Here is a 26,978-nt window from a genome sequence, read left to right as displayed (position 1 = left end):
CCTCCTCCACTTCTCCAGCCCTTGCAGAAGAGGAAGACTGATGGAGCAGCGCCCACTGCATCATCGTGCATGCTGCTCACAGCTCTTGGGCAATGCGCATCAGGCTGCAGCAGCTCCCAGGTGTAACTCTTCCTGTCTGGCCAGGGCAGGAGCAGGTGACTCTCACTCGTGCTGCAGGGAGTGCGAGGACACACTTGAGTTGCCCAGTAATGATTTGAGAGTACAAAAGCAATCAGAGACACAAAAATCACTTTTACCTGGTGGGAGATGCAGGCTGCAAGGGGCTGCAGATCCAGTAAATAGAAGATAGCCTGGTGTGCCCTGCTTCTGGTGGGGTCTTGATGAATCTGTTCTCTAAGCAGCCTTGAAAATCTACCTTTGGCTTTTGAGCTGAGCTGCATGCACAGCTCGCTTCTGCTGGCAGGAGAGCAGGTGTTTGCAATTAAAAGTTAGTTGTGGTCCTTTGCAAAGGTAAATAGGATGTTGTTGATCACTGTAGGCTTTTGCCTCTCTGCTGCTTGCTTGTGCCCTTCTGTTGCTTGTCCCTGGTGCTCCTCAGGGCAGAGCACCATTCATCTGTGCCTGTGCACTCGAATATGGAATCCTCCTCTTTCCTTCCACAATGTCCATACTGCTGGGCCTTCCTGGGGCCTGGGAAGCTTTCCTCACCTCACTTCTGCACACTCCTTTGTTCTGTGATACCTATCAATAGAAAGCTTCCCAAGATATCTGCTTGTCTCTGAACCCACGTATGCTCTTCTGTCCCTGCCTGCATTACTCTTTGAGCTTTTTCTGACTACATCTCAACTTTGCTCTGTACAACCCTACAAGTTGACAGCAATTAATCAGAGGTGCACAATCTCCCTCTCCTTGAAGCCTCCCTCTTTTCCTGAAGCTCACTCCAGCTATTGCTGCTTCTAGTTATTCTGCTTCTCTATTCAACTTTATCACTGCTGCCCCATCCCTGGAGACAGGGTCCTTTGGAGGGCGGAGGCTCCTGAGCCCCCCGGGTCCTGGCTGGCAGAGATGCTCACACACAAGGCCCTTGTGTCTGTGGATGGGGTTGTCTCTGCTGACAAGCATTTCTCAGCCTGATGAGGCAGAGTTGCTGTTGCAAAGTACTCACTGCTGTATTCTATTCCACTATAACTTCTCAGCCTTTATCACTTGCAGAAAGAACCACTTTAGTCCCATATATCTGACTCAAATCACTGAAAATGCCACACTGAAAAGAGATTTTCCTTAGAAAGAGAGTGGCTGCAGTGCCATGGCCCTTTGTCTCTTAGAAAATGCCCATTGGCCAAACCCAGCAGCTTATTCCTCCTCTGCAATTCTGGAATTTCCACAAAATACCCAGCTTGAAAACAGAAGCTTTCCCTTTGAAAAGCTTTGGAAGGCTGTTGGTTTCTGAGGAAATGCTTCTGGGTTTCATCAAAATCTGCTGTGCTTTGGTGCTCTTTTCAGATTTTTATTACTCTGAGGTAAATTAGATGCTTTCTTAGAAGAACGTCCCATTTCCTCTTTATTGGTAGTGTAATATTGGCATCACAAGTGCGAATGAGAGCATAGCTGAGATGTGACAGTTTCAGACTCTTTTTCCTCAGAAAATTACTAGGCAGCTCCTTGACTAATGCCCCACCACCTCCTTTGCTAAGAACTCTGGGAAAACTTTAACTTTCCCTACAAACCTTTTTGCTTCCCTTCTATTTCCCTTTTCTTAGTGGCCTCACCATCTTGCCTTCACACAGCATTGCCTCCTGGTGCTTTCTTCTCCCTGACTCTGGCGGTCAGGAGGGGCTTTGATCCAGAAGGGGCTTTTGCTGACAGCTGCCTTAGTGGCTGTGGACAGTGGACTTTCCCAGCCTCTTGCACTGTAAAGAGGTAATCACTACATGTGCTGGGCTCCCACGCTGCCTTTGGCCTTGGCCTTCATCTCTTTCCAGCTCCTCCATTCCTGTAAGAGCATTCCTTTTTGTCACAGAGCTGCCAGTACAGGGTGGAGGCTTGCCATCGTGAGCCCATCTCGACTTTTCTTCAGCTCCACATTTTTCTCACTGTTCTGCTGTGCTCTTTGCACTCTCACAGCTGTTAGGGCAATGAAAACCTGTGGTGGTTTCACTCATCGTACACCCAGTGAACCCTGAGCCCTTTCTGTCTTTTTATCGTGGTGTAAGTCCCCTTATGACAAGGGACCGACGTGCGCTGTGCCATCCCCCTGCAGGGACACGTGTTTGTCTGCCTCTCCCCCAGTGATCCATCTGAGCATCCCCTCACCAGTACTAACGTGTCAGCAGCCTCCCCAGCCCGTTCCGCCAGCAGCACCTGCCCTCGTTCTCCTCCCTGCATAGCTAAGCCCAATCTTCTCTGTTCGAATTAGATATTTTGTTCACTACTTTCTTACCTTAATTTCCCCAGGAACAACGAAAGCACCACAAGTTTTACCAGCCTCAGAAACTAAAATAGTTGTTATGGAAGAAGAGTGTAAGTACCTTTCCCCCCCACTCCCATACAGCTTCTTTCCCCTTATTTGTTTTGTTTTTATGAGACAAAATGCGTAAATGCTTGATTGCCTCCTGGAATCTTCTTTAATTGCTACTCCTCTTTCATTTCTCCCAAAGCCCTGATCTTCCACTAAATCTTTCAAAATATGATTTATATTGCTGTGTCCATCTTGGAGAGGGAGAGGTTAATAGCTGCTGCAACGGTAGTTTGAAGAACACACTACTTAAAATTGGGGGTGGATTTTAAGTCTCTGCAGCTCTTCCAGTGCATGGATTTATTGATACTTCTAAGATGTGCTTGTTGCAATCTTTGGTTTACAGATTTATTTTATTTAAACTTTTTGGGTCTAGGTGAAAAGAAAAACAAACAAAGCAGGCTCCAGGAAATATTAGAAAAGAGACATAAGGGCATAAGAATATGTCAAAAGAAAGAGGCAGAAAATACAGCTGCTCACTGCTGCACATTATTTCTTGAGTTTCCAGAAAACAAGAGAAGATTTCCCAAAATGTTTGATTTGATGTGTTTTGATTTGGTGGAACTACTTCTCAGCGCTCCCTCGGATTTAGTTGTCGTGAGCGCAGTAAAAAATAGGCACAAATGAAAATCAAAGCGTGGAGCAATGTATGCAAGTGTAGCTGGGAGCCAGGCTGTTGGCTTGTCTCCTCATGGGACGCAGTGTTCGTGAGCCCCTCGCTGCTCGGCGCACCGCAGCTCGCAGCACCATCAGCACGCTGGACAGCCCGCCGGGCGCCTGTGCAAAGGCGAGCCGAGCGCCGAGCGGGCACTGCCGCGTCTGTGCTGCATCGCCTTCCCGGCTGCTGAGCGGACAGTGCCGCTGGCTGCACCTCTGTGGTGACAGTTCCGCTTTCCAGATTTTATAGGAACTTCTTCTATTTGGAAAGCTCCGTTTTTATGATTTTAAAGGAAACCTGATTCTGAAAGCTTTTCTGCTTAGAAGACTATGCTTAGCATTTGACCAGCAGATTGAGGGAGGTGATTCTGCCCCTCAACTCTGCTCTTGTGAGACCCCACCTGGAGCACTGCTTCCAGTTCTGGTCCTCAGCAGAAGAAGGATGTGGAGCTGTTGGAGCAGATCCAGGGGAGGGCCACAAAGAAATCAGAGGGCTGGAGTTCCTCCCCTACAAGGACAGGCTGAGAGAGCTGGGACTCTTTAATCTGGAGAAGAGAAGGCTCTGGGGGGACCTTATAGCAGCCTTCCAGTACCTGAAGGGGCCTATAGGAAATGGGAGGGACTTTCATAAGGGCAGGTAGAGACAGGATGAGGGGAAATGGCTTTAAAAAGGAAGAGGTTAAGATTTAGACCAGATATTAGGAAGAAATTCTTTCCTGTGGGACACTGGAAGAAGTTACCGGAGAGGCTTTGCCCCCACTCTGGAAACATCCAAGGCCAGGCTGGATGGGGCTGTGAGCAGCCTGGGTTAGAGGGAGGTGGCCCTGCCTATAGCAGGAGGTTGGAACTAGGTGATCTGAAAGGCCTCTTCCAACCCAGACCTTTCTGTGATTCTATAATTCTATGGTTCTACAATTCTGTAATTCTATGATTTGCTCTTTCATTGTTCTTGGCCTTCCACTACACTGGTCACATCTCTCTGGGATGTGGCAGTACTGATGCAATGACTGTACCATCTTTCCCCAGGATTTTTCCTTTGTGCTCATCAGCGTAGGTCCATACAGTACATTTTCATCACATTATATATGTGCTCATTACAGTGAAAGCAAAATTTCAGCAATAGAATGGAGACGTGCAAAAATGCCGTGTGACCTGCACAGAACTTTCTCCTTTGGAAGAACTTTTTTCCTTTGCTCTCTCAGTGTGGTAATGCCTGCTTGGCTGTCTGCATTTTTCTTACTGATACGAAGAGATGGTAAAGTCTCCAGACATAAAGTTGTAATCAACTATTTCCTTTACATTCTTTTTTATGCTCTCTCTCAACTTTTAAGCTAATAACACATTATCACTGATTTTCATGCATGATCACTGCTGGTCTATCACAGAGCTGCATGTGTCTAACATACGGGGAAGTAATGAAGATGTTGTGAGTTCTGACTATCTGGAAGGATGATAAGTATCTCATTCTTACACACTTCATGCATTTACTGTACATGTCTATGTTCAAAAGCTTGTCTGTAGTCCCAGGTTTTCTCACCTCATTTTTTCACTTAAATGTTGAATGAAATCCACTGGATTTTAAACACTATCTTAGGACAGCACTATGTGAACTGGAGTTCGGTGATAGCTGTAGTTCCTTGGGAGGGGAGTGTGCCATGTGCAGGCAGCTTGGGCACATTGCTGCCTTTCTGCCCATATTTCCCCTTTGGAGTATTGTTTAGCCTGTTAAATACTGTTAGATACCACCTTGTAAGTGTAACTGCCAGCAAATCCTGCTTCCCTCCTCTTCAACAATGGCTGCAGACCTCTGGTTGCTGCTGCACACTTGGCACAAGGCAGGCTCAGATGCCTTGACAGGACTTGAAACACAACCCACATCTCCAAGCTGTTCTGTTCTTGGCTAATGTTCTTCTCTGGAAGTCTGTTGTTTGTCCTACTGCTTTCCATCTCAACATCTTCCCCTGGCTAGCTGGCATTTGACATGAAGCTACTAAGTGCATGGGAGCAAACCTGTACCACCAGTTCTTAGAAATGTCGTTATGTACATGGGATCTCTTCCCCAGCTGCTGTTCCCTTTGCTGCATGCAGCCTGCAGCAGGGCCCCTGGCTTCCTTTGGCAGGGCACTGGTTGGTATGGGTCTCACAGATCTCATGATGGTAAAGAGAAACCCAGGCATCTCATGATGTTTTCTGTTTTCCGCTGTAAAGACAATCCTGATATTAGTGTGGATTTGGGACTAAAGCTAGCAAACTCAAGTGATCTGGACTCAAATCTGCCTTGCATCCCAGTAGAGCTTATGTGGGGGCAACAGTATAGTTGGGGGAAGTACTATACCCACTATGGGGTATATGCATGGGGCACCACTCCTTCAGTGGTGTAACACCTTCAGGTGAGAGCCATTTAGCAGGTGTAACAAGCTCTGCCATGGGGTATGATGTGAGTTGGCCTGGTCACAGAGGCGTAATGTCAATCTTAAGCAGCTTTGGTTCACATAGTCAAGCTAGACTCTGAAGTCCAGTTTCCAAAGGGAAATCTCTGTTGTCTGAAAAATTGCTTCTGTGATGTTATGTATTTTGCCACGATACAGCTGTCTTTCCCCTTTTCTGAATATATACTTATGTCTGTGTGTTGCTAGAGCATTCACAGAGATGCTTGCTTAAAAAAGTAGCCTTGTCCATCATGAAAAAGTGTTAAATAAGACACGTTGTCTTGTGTTTGTCACAGGCTAAGGTTGTGCATTGGGTGGCTGCAATGGCTCAGCTCACAAGCAGGAACTTTTAGCGATGGGGTAACTTGATCATGTGTCATGATGAAGAGAGAAACGTCCTTTATAGTCATTCCAACATGCAGAGTATTCAAAATGGTAACGTGATCCTGTCACTGTGCAGCATGAAGCAGCCAGACAAGGTTCTGGAGTCTGTGGCTACAGACCTGCGTGGTAAACAGAATAGGAATCATTATCAAAGCTCAGAAACATTCTAACAGATACAGAATGGAATAAAGTACAGAGCAATCTGTAAAGCATTCTGAGATGTAAAGTCTATGCAGGATAAAGATACTAAAACTTTACCCACATTTCATTTCCAGAAGGTGGTAATTTTGAAGTCTCTGAAAAGGGCAGGTAACTTCTTTTGCTCATTTTCTGCTACTGGGCTCTCCTCTAATCCCTTTCCTTGACTTGGACAAACAGGTGAACTCTTAAAGCATTAAAGGCGTACAGGCTGGGTGCAGGAAGTGCAGTTTGGATATCAGCAGACAGTGATGGACAGGTGCTCTAAAACAACATGTGGATCACTGCAGCATCTGGGCCACTATCCGGATCATCTGGCTGAATGCTTTCCCTTTGCTAGCCTGCGTGGGATGGGCAGTGTTTGCTTGGCCATCTAATTTCACTCCACTGATGCTCTGCAGCACAGTGAGGTTTGGGAGCAGGTGACAGGAAGGTGGAGACAGAGCAAGAGAGGCAGTGCTGAGTTGTGCTGGTGTACATGTGATGTACTTGGGTGAAAGCTGGGCTCTGTGGATTGAATTGCAGGGTTTGTAATTCAACCACTCCCTTAAGTTCCTTTAAAGATCATCTGGAAGGGTAGGTGAAACAGCCATTCTTTCTCCAATACAGTCCACTTCTCTGTGCATCTTGTTGATGTCACTGGACTTCATTCAGTCTCTCCTATTTGCTGCCTTCTCCAATGCTTAGTATGGTAAACAATGGGAATTCTTTCAGTACTTCTCTCTCCCAAGTGAGATAAACCTGGTGGGCTGCCACAATTACAATGGCTCAGTGGTGTCTTTTCTCAGGTGTGGTTTGCAAGTCACTGATTGAAACATTGATTGATTGATCAGTCACTGATCTGATTGAAGCAAAACTTGAGCATCTACTACAGTAAGATGTGCTGAGTAAATAAAATTCAGTCAATTTTCCTCATGGTCCTTCAAGGCCTGTCTGGCAGGTCTTTACTGGATAGCCATGGCAGATCTGCATGACGATTGTGAGGTCAATAACTATCCACCCCACATCAGTCCAGTCTAAAGGCACTCTCCTAGAGGTACTAAAGGTACTCTCTTGGAGTATTGATCCAAACACAAGCATGGTGCTGTCAGTTTGGGGTGGAAGGGTGTCCAGCCTGCTCGGGGCACGGCTGGAGCAGATAAAAGCTGCTCTGCCAAGAATCATGCAGACAGACCAGTTGTCAGATTAGACTAAAATAAGACCTGGTGCGGCCTTTGCTTAAAAGCCTAAATTTAGAGTCCAGAGCCGGAGGTGTGGTTGGTAATTGAATGAAGCCTGCACGTATGCAGGCACGGTACTTTGAGGAGGATGTGCCGGAGATCTCATTGTCGATCTTCAGAGCTGTGCTGTGCCTGTGTTGTGTTAGATCACATTCATTGCTTATTTTGCACAGCGTATTTCTGAAGTAACCATTCTGCCCGCTGCTGAAGGTGTGACGTTGAGACAGGCCATTACGACTCTAAGGGCACAGAAAGGAAGTCCATCTGTGAAAAGTAAAGCGTGGGTTGGAAGCTGACATCCCCTTGAAGAAGTAAGGCAGTATGGCCAGCCTTTGGAGAAGGAGGCTGTGTACCAGGGGATCTGCCTGGTGGTCTGACTCCATCCTGTCACACTACTTCTCTTCTTGGGCTTAAGCTGCCCAGCCTGCAAAGCATTTGTGCTGGCACTAGCCCCGCTTTTTCAGTTGTTGAGCAGATCTCCTCACTAAAGTATCATGTTGCTGCCATTACAATTGATGGTGGAGATTTGGAAAAATAAAATCATGTGGTGCTAAAACATAGAGAAAAACATACAGAAAAGCTTAGGAAGAGCTACTTCATAAAACTGGAGAGATCAGCTGGGAGAAGCAGCTGGTGGGGTTTTGATTATGCAGGACTTCATCCCTCAGAAACAGGCAGTCCCTTGGTGCTTCTGAGTCTTTAAACTTGTTACGCAGTGACACGTGTGGACAGTCCATACAGAACATGTGCCTGTGTGGTTTTGATCAGCCCTATCTGTTGCTCTCAGGTGATTGTACTGAAGTCTGGCATTTGTATTTTTGGGTGAACTTCTGGTCTGGCTTTTGATGCTCGTGATCCCCACAGGAGATGGGAAGGCAATTTGAGCAGGATCTATTTCAAAAAAATGCAGCAGTAAATGCTGGAACATTTCCAAATGAATAAACGCACAGGAACACAAAGGGGCAGAATTTTTATGAGCTCTGGAATCACTGATCCATTGCCAGGCAAGTCCCAGTCTGTGCAAGCCCTTCTGATTTTACGTACAGATAGCAGCAATGAGCATCCAGAGTCCATTCACTTCTAGTGAGAGAAGAGAGCGCTGTACCAAATGTACAAAAATCTGCCACTGAGAGAATGGTTAGGATCAACAGTCCCTCCATGTATTCATCAGCGTAAATCATGGATTTAGTGTGGCTCACTCTAGGATTACACTGCTACAGCTGAGGAATAGGTTGCCAGACACCTTCTCAGCCATGTTTCCCTGACAAGGAGTTGGATGAACTAGGTAGAGAGGAACCTCAGCAATTCTGTGTTTTATCAGTAAGTACATGAGGCATATACAGAGCAGGCAATTTGTATACACTGTCTGACCAGCTGAGTTCATCCGTCTAACTGAATGTCTAAATATTGAGAGAGTAAAGTGTCTGTACTCCATGAACTCACTAGTCAACATTATTTAAAAAAAAGTGTAGTGAAACTATCTCTGTTTCCCTGCTTTCCTCGACAGTAGCTGGAGTTTGTGAAAAATTAACTATAATTTATAGTCTAGGCTGCATTAATTAACCCCTTGGAGACTGAAGGCAGAATATTTCACTTGATTCTTGAGAACACCCTGACGAGCTGACTGCAAAGCCTAAACAACATGCATGATATGAGTTGCATAAGATTCTTGGTATAACTATTAATGTCCTTTCTGCTGAGAGGAGGGGAGGGAAGGGGAGGGGAGGGGAGGGGAGGGGAGGGGAGGGAAGGGGAGGGGAGGGGAGGGGAGGGGAGGGGAGGGGAGGGGAGGGGAGGGGAGGGGAGGGGAGGGGAGGGGAGGGGAGGGGAGGGGAGGGGAGGGGAGGAGAGGAGAGGAGAGGAGAGGAGAGGAGAGGAGAGGAGAGGAGAGGAGAGGAGAGGAGAGGAGAGGAGAGGAGAGGAGAGGAGAGGAGAGGAGAGGAGAGGAGAGGAGAGGAGAGGAGAGGAGAGGAGAGGAGAGGAGAGGAGAGGAGAGGAGAGGAGAGGAGAGGAGAGGAGAGGAGAGGAGAGGAGAGGAGAGGAGAGGAGAGTCATTCACAATCCTATCAGTCAGAGGCAGCCCTCTTTGCCCATCCTCGCCCCCTTATCCCTCTCCTTTGCTTTCAGCCCCAGCACTGAGAGACTTGCTGGGTGAGCTGCTCCAGGCTTTGCTCCCCCTTGCCAGAGTTTTGTGTCCACTTGGCCTGTGTGCTCACAGAGGACCCTGCCTCAGGGCTTGCCATATTTATTCCCAGTGGTCTCATTGTACCACTTCTTTTCTGCAGCACTTTTCATGCACACTCCGTATTTCTTGTTCTTCATTTGTTGAAGTGCTTGGAGGAGGCAGCTGATACATGACTGTATCATGTGACATGACATGTCACTGTGCAGATCCTTTCCTTTTCTCCCACTACCTTCACCCAGTTCCTTTTCACCCAGGTTGCAGCTAACATGCCATTTCTTGCTGCAAACCGCTCCCTGATCTACTCGGATCTCCACTTATTTCAATAACCTTATAACTTCCACATTCTTTGGAGTAGATGGGGTTATGCTGGAAGCTGAATGAAGACCTCATTCTACCACACCAGTCAGTGGGGAGTAAAATCTGCCTGATCTGACACGGCAATGAAGGTGCTGTAATTGCAGAAAGTCTCCCTGGGTCACCTGAGAGATGTTTGGAGCAGAGGTGAATGCATGACTGCAGATAAACTGCACATGGAACTCGCTTTGCTGACATCAGTTACTGAGTTGCAGATGACTCAGGAGCAGGTATTTGCAAAGGTATTTCCAGTAGCTCAGGCTGATGAGGAAATACAGTTACACACAAAGAACAGTGATGGAATGCTTGTGAGTCTGTGAATTATCCTGCTAGTGTGGTGGAAACCCAGTGAAATCCCCTTTGTCTCCATGCTTCATGCTTCAAGCCCAGGGGGGCTGCACTGCAAAGCAGATGTGATTACATTTTCTGAGCAAGACATTTTGTTTCTCACTGCTCCTGCTCCCTGGATTGGCAGGTTCCTCACTAACTGTTCTTAGCTTCTGGCCCCATGGGCATGAGGTCCTGGCCTTGGCAATATCCCAGAGCAGTCAAGCCCCTTTGGAGGCTCTGCACTCACTGTCAGGGTTATTATCAATAAGGGTCTGCATTCAGTAGGTCTAATCTCAAAATGGACATTGGGAATTATGAGCCCTGTGTGCATCCCTGGGCCACACTTTACCTGCAGTTCTGGTCTTGTCATCTCCAGCAGGAAAAGTAGAAATAAAGATGGCACAAAAAGGATTACAACAAAGTAACCTGTGTGTAGGAGGCTACTAAATCATTGTGCTCTAGCTGGCAAAGAAGATGCTGCCTGTGCCAGCAAAGCCACAGGTAGCACAGAGGAAATGTGCGGAAACGAACACTCTTTTCTTCTGGTGCAAGAGCTAGAAAGGGTCAGGTTTCAAAGAAGTAAATTGAGGTGTGCCTTTTCACACTGTGTACATAACACTGGAGTTCTTGTCACAAATAATGTGGATGCTACAAGATTAGATCTGTTCAAGCAGCAGCTAGACACATTCATAGAAGAGAGATCCATCACAGGCACTGCGGCTGACTTGATGGCCTTAGTTGCCCATCCTAGATGGCCAGAAGAAAACTGTCATTGCATGCTGATCTGCCCTTCCTTAAGCGTTGCCTATTTGTCAGACTCGTGTCGGGGCTATTGTTTGACCAGTAGAGCTCAGCTTTTGTTCTGACAGCAGCTTGCATTTCATGACACTCTTCTCAATCAAATCCTGAGCTGTCTACTTCTTTTTCGTAGCATTTGGAACATCTAGATTGTGAGAATATGATTTTGTGACTCAATTTTAAAATACCTTGTGCTTAGCTGAAAGAAAAGACTTGCAGAAAATGGGATTTAAGAAATAATGACTTTAACAAGGTGCTCCTAGGAGAACTGACCAACCGCCTCTTTTTCGGACAGACACAGCTCTTGTTGGGACATGCACAACTTGCACTTCCCGAGCCTCATTCATGTCAGTCTCTTTTCTAATTCTGTTTAAAAGAAGAAAATAGTTTATAATTGGATGAAAATCCTGTTATAATGCCAATCAGATGAATCTCTTGCTGGTCAGGACTGTAGTTCACTCTGGTGCTAAAACATCAACGCAGCATGGTGTAAAGTACTCAGCTGAAGGAGTGGCCTTGCAGTCTGTAGGTGCTATCCTTTAGAGCTCCCCCGTCCTCAACAAGCAGTTCCCCACAGGTCATGGAAGTAATGTGCTGCTATAAAAATCATACAGACTCATTACAAAGCCATTATGATGGTTTTGGTTTCTAGTTCCCATTAAACTGAATTGGAAGAGATCCCACTAAGATTAATTGGAAGGAAGAAGTGAATTTCCCGACAGAAGTTTGGGAGTTTTCATATTTCAGGGGTGTTTGCGGGGAATTCTTTGCAGTGTTGGTGGAATCATCTATCCTCAACTTCGTTTTATTTGTGCCTTACACAGCAGGAAGGCCATGGACGCTTTTGGAAAAGCATCTGTACCCAGGGAAACTTGAGTCATGCTCACTTCCCCCTTCTTAGCACAGACTGGGACTGGCTGCCTTATCGTGTTTGGTCTCTAGAAGCAGAACCAGAGGCACTACAGAGACATGCTCAGAAATAGGGGCGGAAGAGTTGTTTCTATTTGCACTGGACCTATTGTGGGCACAGTGAGGACATTTGCTTCATGAGCTGAGAAATCATTTCCTCTGGGAGATGTGGAGCAATCGAAGCATCCTCCTATCATTGAAGTGTCCTCTGCAGAATCTCTGGATCTTGGTCCAGCATTGGGATGCAAATCAGGCCTCAGCAGCATGCCACCTGGCCCTGTGATTCTGAGAATGCGTTGGGCTTCCTAGTGCTGGATTGCATGCACATGAAAAAGAAGGATGAAGGAGAGCTGGGAAAGGGCACTTCTCCACAAAGCTTACCAAAAGGATGATCTTGTCCTGACACGCTAGTAACTTGGAGGAGGGCAAGTCCTCAGCTGCCCACTCACTTCGCCACCTCTTCTGGGAAGAGTGAGGTTAAGTTGCAGCCCCAGCACCTGGAAAGGTGAACGTAGGTCTAAAGGCATGGGCTGAGGTCTGTAGCTCCAGGGTTTTTACTTTGGCAAGTGAGCTAATTAAAAATCATCTAAGAAAACAGAATTGTCCGACAAAGGAAATAACATTATATCCTTTTTGTGTTTGTGTGTGTGTTGTTTTTTTTTCCTGCAGTAACCACAACTCTCTCCTCCTGGTCTGGGCATGCTAGAAAATGCAACGAAACCGCCAAATCCTATTGTGTCAATGGAGGAGTATGCTACTACATCGAAGGGATTAATCAGCTGTCTTGCAAGTAAGTGAGTGTAGTTCTTGTGTCAACATGCAAATTACTTGGCTGTGGGAGAGACTTCTGTGCAACTGCAGGAGAGGTAGCTCTGAAATTCTGGCAATTGCAGTTCAAGCTGTGCAGGTTCAGAATGGGAATCTAGAAGGTGAGGGAAGGGGAAGAAGGTTCCTATTTTCTTTTTTGTTTGAGTGCCACTGCTGTTCCTGACGTCTCCTTCTTTTCTTAGATGAATACACCTGTCCTGGCTGTTCCCTTTCTTCCCTTTTCCTCTGCAGCTTCGGGGAAGGTCAGGTCCCTGAGCTCTCCCTGAGCTGTGTCAGTGCTCCTTGCCCCCAGCTGACACCTCCTGTCCTCTGAGCAGAAGGACACAGCCACCTGAGGGGTGCCTGGCAGAGACTTGCCTTTTATCCCCCCCCAGTCTGCTTCTCATGGGCCCAGAAATGGGTTTAGCACACAGCTCTTCACTACTGTGTGCCTACCTGTGTAATGGGCTGTGGGGTTGTTTATTGTTACCCTTCAAATGCTAAAATCTGAAAGAACAGAAAAATAGCAAGGAGAAGCATTGTGTATACTTAAAATGAAATTTCTTGGTGGGATTAAAGTGGGGCTGCATAGTCTGAGGAATGTGGAACAGGATGTGAGAGTTTTTCACCTCTGGTTCAAACTTATCCCATTTAAAAAGCCCAACAGCATCTTGGTTCACCCTCCAAGCCTGATGTGGATGAAAGCACAGTCTGATTCAGTGCTGGAGATGAATGTACCCAAGGCAGCGCACACCTCTGTCTGCCCCTGGGCTCCCACGGAGTAAGCCTGATCTGGTTCCCTGGGAGTGGGACTTGATGGCTTGTGCCCAACCACTGAGTGAGGTGAGGCAGTGCCCAGCCTGGCTGCTGAGCCCGGGAGTTTTGTGGTCAGCATCAACAGGCCCCACTATGCCCAGCTTGGGGAAGCCCAGAGCTGATGGTTTTCTTCCAGACATCTCAGAGTGGAGAGGTTCTGCCAAAGATATTTACATCTGTGGATCTCAGCCTAGTCCCACTGCCACCACACGGAGTGATCCTTGCTAGACAACTTGCCTCCTCAGGCCTTGATGAATCTGAACAGAGCCATCATCTCTCCCGTAAGGGCTGTGAGCTGGACTACACTTAGCACAACTCCCCTCCACTCTTGGTACTCCACTGTTTTGGCAGGAGTAGGAAAAGCCATAACGCATTCTGCTGAGCTCCTGTGTTCTCACTTTCCAGTGAAGGATCAGGTATAGTGGGAAAGACATTGTATCAGCAGTTTCTCCCAGTTCTCCCAGGCTTAGCTCTTCTGACACAAAGGAGCTGCGTAGGACAGAGACCAGTTGCTGTGGTCCTCGACACTTTCCATGCGTGTGAGATGAGAGCAGCCCTTCTACACCAAAGACCAGTGTTTTAGGGTAGTTGTCACTGCCTTTGATGTCTCTGTGGCACTGTAAGTTCATTCTGACAGCATCCCCCCACTGAAACATGAGGGAAGACGCAGACACTATTCTGGTATAGTGCAGCCCCATGACGTCCCAATAATTCCAGTGTTCCCATGCTTGGGAGGGCTCAGCCTTTTGAGAGGAGTGTATGGTCCAACATCTCTCTCTGAGCAAAGTGCTGGTGCCAGAAACATAGATCTCAGGGCTATTTCTTCTTGAAAAAACTTGAATCCAGATAAGACTTTCAGATCAGATAAATTACTAATTATAGCAAGAGTTACCTGAGGCCCTGCCGTGTGCAGATATAATCTTTAGGCTCTGTTATCCCTCATGAAGGATAGACATGGTAATTATGAAGTGTCTTCAGCAGAAAGACTGATTTAACCAAGGTAATTCCTACCCTGTGAAGAAACAGTCTACCTTCAAAAAGGGGCTGCTATGACAGCTGATGAGCTCAGTGACAAATTCCATCAAGGTTTTATATGCCATGCAAAACAGACGTAATTATCTCATGTAATTTGGAAGCCATAATTTCCTACTTGCAAATGGTAAAAAGATTTGTTTCTGATGGGTCCTGAGATACCAGTTGCTAAAACCAAATGGGAACTGAATTGGTGAATGTGGAAGGGCAGCAAATGCTAACTGAAAGAAGGTGCTTGAAGATCTGCACTGTCAGTATTCATCTGCCAGAGAAGACAGTTCTGCCCAGGGGACCCAAGTGCTTTCCGTGCAGAGCAGTCATTTCTGATCCTACTTCTTGAGGAAATGTCTGGATGTTCATTCTTCTTTAGTGTTTCTGTCATCAAATCAAACTGAAGATGAAAATCCCGGATTTTGAAGTGATACAATTTAGAGTTTCTGGGACTCCAGAAATGTATAGTTATAGAGAAATGCAAAAGTGTTTGAACTTTTGAACATATGAACATTGCATTTCTCTTAAAATGACTTTCCTAATAACTTGGAGTATTCTTGTGAAGGCTGATGATGGATAAGATGACTTCAGTGTTGCCTGCCTGTGAACTAGCAAAGTAGCAAAGTGCTGAAATATTTCACAGCTTCCTTGTTGCACCAAGGCAAGAGGTCAGCTGCTGTGTGTGAAAGAAGCAGTGATTTGGATTCAGAAAGGAAGAAAGAGAAGGAGGAAAAGATGCAGGCTTTGACCTACATTTCTCAACTCCGTAGCATGGGAGCCAACCATTGCTCTGAGATGTGGCCATGGAGGATGTCATCAGGTCCTTCTGCATACAGCCTCTTCAAGCGCCTCGGTACAGAGATCAGACAAGAGCCACGTGAGCCTCTTGAGCCAGCCGTGACATATCTACCCATACACCGTTCCCACTGTGCTATTCTGGTTAGAGTCATCAGAGCCTTGAGGGTCTTCTGGCACTGTATGCTGCCTTGCAGTCTTCCTTCACCAAGTGCTGAGGAGATTCCAGAATGCCTGGCCTTCGTGTGATACTACTGGTCTTTCACTGCGTTCAGAAGACAGAATTTTAATGAGTTCTTGTTGACTACCTGTCATCATTCTGTAATCACAAGCAGATTTCATTGAAGATCCTTGCTGTTGTTGTTACGCCTGGCACTTTGGAGCAAAAAAAGAGCAGCTGGATTCTCAAATGATTTCTTCTGAAGTGGCTCATACTTATTTTGTTACAGATATTGCCTAAATTGGCAGCTAGCCTCTTAGTATTATTTTTTTATCAGGCTTCCCAGAATTACATTCCTCTTGGTCTTTTAAATTCTAAGGAACAAACAGCAGCTCATCTTTTGCCTGCAAACTCACCTCCTCTCTCTCTTTTCAATACACTTCATCTATACTTTGGAGAATGCAGTTTCTTAACCAGGGAAAAGCCCAGAATGGCATTGGAGCTGTGCCAGGCAGTGTGTCTGTTTTGGATTGTGTGCTTGCATAAATCAGTCCTTAATTTGAAGTAAATTCTACACATGCTCATGTTAAAGGATACTCAAATGTGATACAAACTGTGTTTTTATGCATACTCTACAAACAGACCACCTGGAAGTTAGATAGGAGGAGTCTGATCTGCCTCGGATATTCTACAAATTTGAGGCACAAACCCAGAAATCTACTGAGCCACACACATACAGAATTGGTTCAACAGCCTTAGAAGATTAAAGAGCCCAGGCTCTTGTTGTCAGAAAAATGTCTTGACCTTTCTCCAGACCATTTTGCTCAGAGAGGCCTTAGAAGGTGTATGGACTGTTTTCTCACCGTAACAGCAGGGAAGCTGCGAGTTTGAGTAGAGCAAATTGCAGTGCCTGCAGAAGGGATGCACGCAAGCGATTTTCAAGAGCTGGGACAGAAATAGAGATTTGTGTCCAACTGAACTCAGTGCTTGGGAAGGTTTGCGGCCTTTGACTGTGGGCCTGCCTTCATCCTGGAGCCTGTTGGGTTCTTGGCACAACTTGGAGCAGCTTGAGGCGGCTCTGAACTGTTTTCACTGAGTGCCAGGTCCTACAGGATTGGGCTAGTGTATATGTCACAGCAGAAATACTCTTCTTCCCATTTAGTCTTGGCACAAATCATCTTCAGTTGGGGTCTTCTGAGCAGAGCAAAGAAACAAAGTCGACTCTGCTGCACAGCCCTCCTCTGCTACGTGATTCTCTGGTGTGTTTAATGCAGTTGAAGTGGCTGGTGGGGCAGGACCTTAGTGAACTGCGTAGGATTAAAAGACATGAAGAGCTTTAAGAGCAACCTCCACCCCCATGGTCAGGCCGTACAGGTTGTGTTCACAGGAGTCAGGTTGAAGGATTCCCAGATGCTGACTTTCTGGGTGTGGGCTGTCTACATTTAACAAAATTACATGTTCACTGAAGAGCTCGCAGTGTTGAGCTAGGGGTGAAAATCACCACATACTATTCCAAGTCTCCAAACCAGCCAGGACTAGTTCATTATGCTTTGTATACCATTTATCCTGGGTAATGAGATCAGGCACCTTTTTGTGTTCAAGTGGTCATTCTATGCATGCAGTTTAATGCATTCCCTTTAATGTGCATGTAACAATAGCAGACCCCTGAGAATGTTCAGAGCATGGAAGCTGATCCTTCAGTAGCAAGGCTCAGTGAGGACAACAGTGTTGATCCCACTGAGCTCCCACAGCTCAGTTGGAAGTGCGCTGCACTGTCTTCATGGAGGCTAGAAGTGGAGGTTCCTGTGATTTGGACTCTGTATACAGCAAACATGCCTTGATTAGATAAGATAAGATAAGATATATTAGATAAGAAAATAAATGCTCTGGATAAGGCCTCTGCATTTATTCTGGTTGCTTTCTTTTCTACTCATTAGTGGTCTTGTGGAGTCCAAGTGTTTCGTGGCTCTCTAAGAGCCTGATATCTGGGACTGGTCAGGGGACAATGACAGAACTGTCTTCTTTTTCTGCCCTTTGCACAAATAAACAACATGCTTGAGACATTTCTTCATTTCCTTTTATCAGTGCATTGTGTCCTTCTGCTACAGCTTCTCCTTATCTTGTTATTTTGATGCACCTGCTTCTATATTTTTTTGTAGCACAGATTGCATTATGAGAGCTACCACATTTGGCATAAATGAGGGTGTAAAGGAAATGGAGCAACGCTTGCAAGATTTAGGTCAACAGCTGTGCTCCCAGCAGGAATATTATTTTAATTATTTGTTTGATTAATAATTAAATAATAATAGTCAACAATAGCCATTGCTCTGCCCTGTTTCAAGGTAAAGTGACAAAATTTTGAAATGAATCGTTTAAACTATTTTGGTTTGTAATTTTTGAGATGCTTTATTTGGCTGATGATTGCATATTTTTACCATGTAAATTAACTGAAATTCGTCCTGAACTCAAGAGGAGACCTTTATGGATTTTTTTAAATGTGGAGAAAAAAAAAAGCTAAAAAACCTCAGTAATTCAAGGAACTGGTCAAAACTGACTGAACATACTGAATGTTTTCCAGCAACAACACAAGTTAAATAGAAAAATTCCTGGCCAGTTTTGTTGATAGCATTTGCAAGTAGGAAAGTTTGATATGTAGCAAGTGGAAAATTGTTTTTAATTTTCATTTAACTTGTTAGGCAGAGGGATGAAGTCAAGCAAGGCAGTCTTGGTATTCTTCACACAGGCTAGAAGGAGGCAAGGTGCTGTCTTTGAAGCGTTCCTGCAGCCTTACAAGCCTTGCAAGGCTGTTCTTACAGGCACAACTTTACCCACTTCCCTTCTCAAAAGAAGGAGCATGCTGGGCCTCTGCGAGGCTGGGGAGTGGACTAAGGAGTCCAAAGATAGATTTGAAGGAACGGTCCGCCATTCATTCTGCTGGCATAACCAGCCCAAATCACCTGGCTAGAGTCAGATGTGTAGGAAGAAGGATGCTGTGATAAAAGACCATTGCATGACTTCTGGTCTTAGGAAGCCTTAACTTTCAGGTGTGTCACTCAGATCTTAAGTTTAGCTACTGAAGAGGAGCTGCCCACAGACCTGTAATACAGGAAACAGAAGATTCTGCATGCAGAAAGGATGCCTTCCATTTGCTCTGCTTGTCTAGAGTGGGACACTCATGTGCTGTGCAAGCTGGAAATTTCTTTCCTAGGTGTCACAGCTGGAAAAGTCATAATAAATAACGAATCTTCACATTCACCAGCCTAGGAGTATCAGACAAACAAGGGACCATGGGCAGTGCATAACTTTCAAAGTTATCCTGGTCACTCATGCTGCCAGCAAGCTTACATCTGGGAAATCAGGACCCAGAGGAGAGAGAACTGCATTTGTGGCAGTCTCATAATGCACACCTTCTGCATGGGATTACTGTGGAAGCACATCATTTTGACAGCATGGGAGGTGACAAAAGGTGTTCATGTTTATGAGAGCTACTTTTCTGTCACTTTTTCCTGTGCTGATTCACTAACAACTAAAGATGAAAAGCCTGAGCTGTCCTAGACAGGGAGATGACTGTTATCTATTGCCTTCTATCTAGAAAGTTCTTTTCCCCTCCCACGCTAAGCTGACGGCTGAGATCTAAGGATGGACTATATGGTAGCTGTCATGGCATCAAAGCTTGTTTGACACATTTCTGTTCTGTTTTTTTCACTTCTCACCAATTTGTTTTTCTGGGTTTTATTTTCTTCCACCATTTTTCAATTGATTTTCAGTCTTTCCTTAGTGGCATGCAACTTCAGTCACGTTCAAGTTCTAGCCATGGCTGAAATCTTGCAAATGTGCATCTGAGGCAGTTTTAGCTCCCTTCTGACAAAATGTCCGTTTCCTTGGCTGGGTAAGACACCTGCTTCATTCATGACCTCCCTCCAGGGTGCCCACGGCACGCACATGAACTGAATCTCAGATCACAGACAAATAGCCAGAACATTCTAAGCTAAACCGGATGTCTTGAAGACTACACATTGACTTCTTGAGTGTCAGTGATGATGAGTTAACTTAAGAAATGTTTGGGAAGGCGGCATCTGTTTTGCCCGCTTTGTTCAAACTCCAGTGCAGTCTTTTAAAGGCTTCTCTAAAATCAGCTTCACCAGGCTGTTCTTGTGAGTTTTCATCACCAAATTGCCTCTTTGATTGCCAGCAAGGCACCTTCACTCTACTCCCAGTACCAGCTTCCTCTTCTTCATCACAAGGAAAGTCAATAGGCCTTTTGATGATAATCCTTGGAGCTGGCACCCTGACTTGAAATGACATAACCACTACGCTTACCTTTCCTGGACTCCAGGATGAACATCCAAGAATCACATTTAATGAAAAAAAAAAAAGGGTAATGTTCTTCAAAGATATTTGCCTGACCAAGGAATCAAATCTCCAGTTTCAGAAGCAGCATGGGCACTGAGGAACCCCTGTATGTCTAGGGAGCACAGCGAAGCTTCATGCAGAGCTGTGCCCTTAAGCACCCCTCACGCAGGTTGGAGCCTGCAAATATCCCAGCACACTGTTATGTGGATATGTTAACACAGGACCCAAACAGAAAATAAAATGAGCAGTGAGGATGCCCCAACTTTGCTCAGTGTGCATATATACCAAAACTGCAACAAAAACCAACATGAAATCGACTGTAAAAGCCACTTCAGTCATGCAGGCCCTTTCAGAACTTTCTTCTGAGAGGGACAACTACTGAAACGTCCCCTGGATGTGGGGCACCTTACCTTTGAGAACTGGGAAATTCGTTCCTTAGAGGAAAGACAGACAGATTTGGAGCTGTGGATGCAAAATGGAAAAGGACAGTATATGGGATGGAGAAATCACATAGCCTTTTGTTAGCTATATCTTGTACACGTTGGATGATGCAGCATTCAGAGGTGTATCTGTAAGTCCCAAGCATCAGAATTCACCCTGAGTAGGAGCTGGTTGTCCTCGATGAGCTACTTTAGGAACCTGTGACAGCGATGTGTTAGCGTACCAGCAAGCACCGCAGGCTTTTCCCTAAGAACGTCAGTACAGGTCTCCAGGCAGAGGTTAGACCTCTGTGCATGAGGTGAGTTCTACCAGTCACGACCGTGCCAGAGCTGAGAGATCTTTTTGCTCTGGCCTGCCTTGTGACCAGCCATGTGGCACTTCTTCGAGTTCAGCCAACAAGCTCTTTCCAAGTCCTCACTTCTCGCATTTGGAGGGGAGCCTCAGCTCAGAGAAGTCTGTATCCTTGCTGGCCTGACAGTTGGGTTTTGTGCCCTAGGGCCTTTACTGAGAACTTGTCACACCCCCTTCCATGTCATGATTCTTACCCGTGTGTGTTCACGATGAGGGAGAACTACTGAAAATGACAGTTTTCCTCATTTCTCCCTCTCTGATTCTATCTCTCTTCACATGAGAAATAAATAATTGCTGAAAAACGCTGCCTGTGTTCCATTAACTAGAAAGAAACAGGAGTTCCTCTCTCTTCTTGGCTTCCTTTATTGCCGCTGAAGTTGCGTATCAGTGACATGCCATCTAAACGTAAATCTGGCAGGAAGAACAAATGCTACTGTAGCCCTTGAGCAACAGCACAGAACTGATCTGCCAACACTCTTTTGAACTGCAAAGCTTTGATCATATTAGACATCGCAGGGTTTGAAGCCATCGCTTCCTCCTCTCTGTGCTGTGCCACAGACTGGGAGCAGACATTGGTGCCCTGCGCAGACTGGGTCGCGCCTGCAGGGCTGGGACTTGCACTGGGACCTGGGCCCGTCTCACTTCACCAGCCGGCTGTGCACACTGGGCCCGCTCACCTGGCTCTGTGCTGAGGCTGCTCTGGCTGTCTGCTGTCCCTCACACTGGATAGGCAAGGAGTTAAGCCATCGCTTCCGCTTCAGGGCTCCGGTCCTTGCTTCTGATGAGCATTTTGGGCTCTTTGTAGGCCAGCTGGGACCTGAGGCCTTGGTGAGGGATGGGCACAGCACAGTCGAGGTTGAAGGAAGTCTGACAACAAGACGCAAAGCCCGCAGCGCTGCTTGCTCTAAGAAGTTGGAAAGCTTGTTAAAATGCTTGGTATTATGAAGAAACCTATGGAGCTCAGAGAGCTTGGTCAGAAGGGTGCGGTAGGCAGGCAGGGACGGGACGTGGAGAAAGGTAGGGATAAACGTAGAGGGACTGTCCAAGAAGTCATGCTGAAAGATATGAAGTAAGGCAGGGAGATCGGCTCCAGGGAGAGAGGTGTTTGGCCACCCGCTGCTGAGCTCCCATCAATTTCCAGCCCCGTGAGCTGGCACATCCCGGCCCATCTCCTCGTGGTGACTGGGATAGCCTGCCAGAGCCTTGCAGCCGGGCAGCGCATGAGGTCTGTTCTGGCTCAGCTTTCTTCTCTGTCCCTTTCTCTCTGTTAACACAGAGATTCTGCACATGCTTTCTCTCTAACAGCAACACAGCCATTCTCCCTGGAGCACTCTGTGAGTCCTTCCAGGGGCAGTAACACGAAGATGCTTGCCCCACACAACGCTTGCTGTCGCCTGAGCAGCTGCTCACCGCTCTGTGGTGCTCCTTGCCAGTCTTGTCTAGATAGTGGCTGCAAGTAGCATCCCATCCATCTCGATCTTCCTACCATCTGGTGCTTCTAGCAGGTGAGAAGGTAGGAGGCAGGCAGAGAAAGAAAGAAGGGGTTTTGCTGGTGGCTTGAAGATCCAGGCCTAGAAAAAAGCTGCAGTGCTAATGTTACAGGTGCCTGGTTAAAGCAAAGCAGAAAGTAAATATGCGCGTGAAGCATTTATTTTTTCCATTCATCACAATGCACTTTTTATTTTTGACCTTAGCCTCAAGAATGGTGCCAGACATGTTCTGTGATTTCTCCCCTTTTCCCCTCCAGATGTCCAAATGGATTCTTCGGACAGAGATGTTTGGAGAAACTGCCTTTGCGATTGTACATGCCAGATCCTAAGCAAAGTATGTTTGAAGACAAACACACACCACACTACTTAAAACCTCCTGGGCACAGCGTGGATGTAGAGTGGTCTAGTCAGGGATGGCTCTTGGTGTCAGCTTTGGGCTAGGGCTTAGGGCTGCAGGTAAGGGCGCAGGCTGAAAGCAGACAGATAGGAGTTGTGAAAGGGATCAGAAAGGGGCCTCAGTTTGCTCTGTCTGGGTGTCATTTTGCTATCTTGTTTCTTTCTTTCTGGTTTTCTTTCTTTCGGTAGGTGTCCGATCGAATTCACAGGAGACCGGTGTCAGCATTTCGCAATGGTCAGCTTCTCCAGTATGTCTCTTTCTACTTCTCTCTCTCCCTGGTTATTGTAGCTCTGTATCATGTCCTTAAAGCAGGTTCTTCTGTTCTCCAACAGCCCTCTTCCAGTCTTGTGCACTCCCAGCTCTGCTTGACCCTTAAGAGGAGCTGTGATCGTTGCCAAGAGGAGAACCTGGGCTGTTGCTGTCTTCCCATTTATTAGAATGATTTCTGATTGAATTTAAAGTTGCTTGCTCTTTTCATGCAAAACACAACTGAGGCACAAGGTTATTGTGGTGTGCTGTGTGAGAACAGTCTTGTGTGATAAACTGTATCTGCTGGCACTGCTGTCTCAACACAGACTGTGGTGCAGTGCAAGAGATCTGTGTTTTTCCTACGACTCTTGCAGTTTGGTTGTGTGAGTCTCTCTGTACCAACTGCAGAAAACACAATGAGGGCAGTACTGAAATTTCCCCTGTGCTGAGGATGTGTTTTTTGTTTCCAGAAGTTAAACTGAGCATTAAATGCTGTTCAAATGAGATTGTAAGAGGATGGCCCCAGGTAGGGCAGAACATAGGATGCATGCCTGGAGTACGAAAGACCATGTTGGACACTGCCATGGTCTCAGGGCTTCCTCCCTGCGATGCCATGCAGCATATGGACAAAATCTGCTGATTAGGCGTCTCCAACCGTATCCATCCTGGACACAGAGATGTTCCCATCTCTCCTCGTGGGTTGGACAGCCGTGCATGTGGGGCGGTGTCTAACTACAGTGACTGATCCCTTAACTTCGTATGCAGTGAATGTAAGTACCCTACAAGCCTTCCCAGTGTCTAGTTCTCAGCTCTTATATTCTCTGCGTCTCCAGAGATGCCTCGCTTGTTCATTTTGTTCACTGCAGATAGTTTTTGACAGATTGATATTCAGACTGTGTCCCAGCACCAGAGGGGTCCTTGTGTGGGTAAGGTCTGACCTGAAATGTGATTCAGGGCTGAGCCTGCAGTTACAGCAGTGTGACCTCTGTGTACACCCTGTCTCTGTGCTAGCCATTGGGACCACAACAATTGGTGGTTTTAAAGAGAGGCTTTTTGAAAAAAGCCACAGAAGAGGCCTTAATTAGCGGGAACCAGAGGAAGAAAGACCTCTGCATGATATCTCCTTGATTGTCAGTATTGCCTCTGTTACCTCTCCTTAAGAAATCCTGCAGTCCTTGTCCTGAACTGGCAGTAGCAGGAGTCTCATTAGCACATACTAATAGTTGGCTAGGGCTTGCATTAAGCTCTTCTACAGAGTATACAGGCAAGACATTAATGGGCTTTGAAGCCCTTGGGACAGCTTGATTTTTTACATTGCCTTTTGTTCCAGATTAACTTCCAAAGTTGAAACCTCCATTGGTTTATTGTTTTCAGATAAAACATCTAAGTAAGGCTTTTTTTTTTTTTTTTTTTTTTTTCAATGACTCACCAAAAATTCTGTTTTCATATTTAACCCGATACAAAAGGGTTTCTTTTCCACTTTGGATCCCATAGTGTCAGGGACCCCAGCTGCAGACAATATCGGGACACTCACCTGCTGAATCTGATTTGTAGGGTGCATCATGAGGTGATGTCCCACACAGTTAGGTGTTATTGCTGCTGTGCTGCAAAAACAAAATGCTGCAAAACAAAAACACGAGTTCTATGTCAGAAAAGTGCTTTTTCAGAACATTAATAGCGATAGGAAACAGCATGCATTTTAACCCCAGCCTGCAGAATCCAGATTTTTATGGGAATGAGAGATTTGTTTAAGTTTTATTTATATGTTAGAGGAACAGTGCCAGCTTTAAAACTGACACATGTACATTTTCTTACCTCTATTCTTTTTTAACCACAGGACAGTAAGTTAAAAACAGTTTAACAATCCAGCTTGCCTGTCTGAACTTGGATAAAAATCATCTAAGATGATTCATATGTGTTTACAGCTGTTTTCACTTTCAGGTCACAGTTGGGTAATATACGTAGCAGCTATACTGCAGCAAAGAATGCACTGAACTTGCCATTCTTCCAATTAGGAAAGGCATTTCATTTGAGTCTGGGTTGTGTGAGTGCTTACTTTCTACTTCAAACAATAATTAGGGCACAGTAGAAGTTGCTGTTGCTCTCTAATTCGCTCTGTTCTTCGTCCCATATGGGTTCTGACAGGTCAAAATTTGAAATGCTTTGAATGAAGTTCAGTCATTTCCATTGGAAATAAAAGAGCTCTGACCTGATTGTTGTTTTGAGAACACTGCCAGCACTTGACAGATATAAATAGTAAGTAATGACACCTACTCCGGTGTTGTATTGAATATATTTGGAGTGTTTTAGGTTTTCAGGCCTAGATGGAAGGGTCCTGCCTCTTTAACTTAAACATTAAATAACACACATTCTGTAGGTATATCCCAAATCTGTGACAGAGCCTCTGCAAACTAAACTGCATTTAATACCCGGTTCTGAAACAACGAGGCGGACACTTAGCTGCGTTTGGGCTCCAGCAGGAGATGCTTGCCATCTTAGCAGCATCGTGCTGGATGTTGTGCATCTTCCTTCTGGGTGCAGCTTCCTGTCTCCCCAGTTTGAACCCTTAGTCAGATTTTGCACAGGAAAAAAAACAAAATGTTGTCCAGTGGTTCTCATTGTCTGCTTGGAAGTTTGCTTTGAAGGTTTATTTTCTCCTGATTATCAGAAATTCCTGCTAAATTACTGTAGTTACAAAGATGAAAGTTGTATTTAGATTGGTTTTCTTGTGTGTGACAGTTCTGTGTTGCTATTAAAAGCACAAGACCAAGTGCCCACTGCCAGACACATTCTGTGCATGTACCCCAGTGTTTGAAAATGTTCAAGATGGTCTTTTTTCCTATGTTGTGCTCACACTATTGCTATTTTCTAATAGATTGGTACAGAGGAACTCACTGTGAATTGTATTATTGGGATATCTTGGAGACATCCCACTCTGTCCTGAGTCAGCCTTTATTTGACTGAATAGCATTTACCCTTGGTAGGAATTTGCAACAGCTGAAGTCAAATGATAATCTCAGTGGTTGGTTCCTGTCTGCTTGTAAGGAATGTACATTTCATTTTGCTTGCATTGTCATGCAAATATACCAGGAAATGTGTGGAGATTCTACATGGAAAAAAAAAAAAAAAGAGAATTATGCTAGAGCAGCTACTTATCTGCACAAATGGATGCATTGTGCAAACAGACAACACTGTCCTGGCCCAGCAAGGAGGCATTTCTGAGCAGAGCTGTGGTACCCGACTGTGACACCTCTCGCAGCCTGCCGGGGTCGGTTGCTGTCTCCCTGATGATCTGCTTCAGCAAGACTCATACCTTAGGAGCTGTAAGCAGACACATTTGTTGTGTGGAGCAGTGGCTGAGCACACACAGATAGCTGATGACCAGCGGATGGGCAGTGACCTGCTAAGCTGCACCAGCACAGATGTAGGTGTTCCAGACACTGACACTTAGTCTCACACATCTAGTAAGCCTGGGCAAAGACTTAGAAGGAGACTCAAAAGGTTTATCTTGTTTATGATAGGTCAGGTTTATGGCAGTATGACAGATGGCTTTGTCACTCTGTGATTTTGTCACAGAAAACCCACCAGAAGATACAAGGGAAGAGGAATGTCAAAATAATTGTGCAGTCACTAAGATGAAAAAAGGTGAAAGGTGCATACATGAGAAGAAGATAATTGCCCTGATGCTGCCTGAAGTCTGCTTAGACCCCTTATGCTTACATAAACTTCCACTGATCTCAATAGGTCTCTGCACTCTCCTCCATCCACGTATATGAAACTGACAGATCAGGGTTGGAGAATCATGTAAGGCTTTAAGTAGCCTTAGAGAGGCTATAAAATATAACCGAGGGACATTAAAGAAATATTTAATTTTGACTGAAGAGGAATTAATTGCTGTGGACAAACCAGACAGTGACAGTCTGCAATTGCTCCACAAGAGAGGAGTGCCCTGGTAAATGAGAACACAGAGAATTATTTCCATGGATTCTGAGTCACTAAATCATCTTACTGAGATATTTTTCACATCAAATTTGGCGTATTTCTGTCTCCACACAGTTACAGTTTCAGATATAATTAATGTAGTGCATTGTACATGTGGTGTATGCATACAGATGTTCTGTGAAGTCATACCACAGGCTAGTTTCAGGAGTTAGAT

At 45.6% G+C, this 26,978-nt stretch overlaps 1 protein-coding gene across 4 annotated transcripts in view; it reads left to right on the top strand.

The window, feature by feature from the left end:
• Positions 1–26,978, top strand: part of NRG2 (neuregulin 2) — a 151,276-nt gene that overhangs the window by 103,437 nt on the left and 20,861 nt on the right. The window contains exons 4-6 of one of the 4 annotated variants that reach the window (XM_052684501.1): positions 2,416–2,481; positions 12,610–12,730; positions 22,762–22,820. In XM_052684501.1, the coding sequence (XP_052540461.1) occupies positions 2,416–2,481; positions 12,610–12,730; positions 22,762–22,820 (246 nt within the window). Of the gene's footprint in view, positions 1–2,415; positions 2,482–12,609; positions 12,731–22,433; positions 22,511–22,761; positions 22,821–26,978 lie in introns of all 4 variants that reach the window. The other 3 variants (XM_052684502.1, XM_052684503.1, XM_052684504.1) reach the window with 3 other exon arrangements.

This window comes from Tympanuchus pallidicinctus, unplaced genomic scaffold (genome assembly GCF_026119805.1).
Source record: "Tympanuchus pallidicinctus isolate F22 unplaced genomic scaffold, pur_lepc_1.0 scaffold21, whole genome shotgun sequence".
NCBI classification, from domain to species: domain Eukaryota; kingdom Metazoa; phylum Chordata; class Aves; order Galliformes; family Phasianidae; genus Tympanuchus; species Tympanuchus pallidicinctus.
This window is presented reverse-complemented; position numbering and strand designations above follow the sequence as displayed.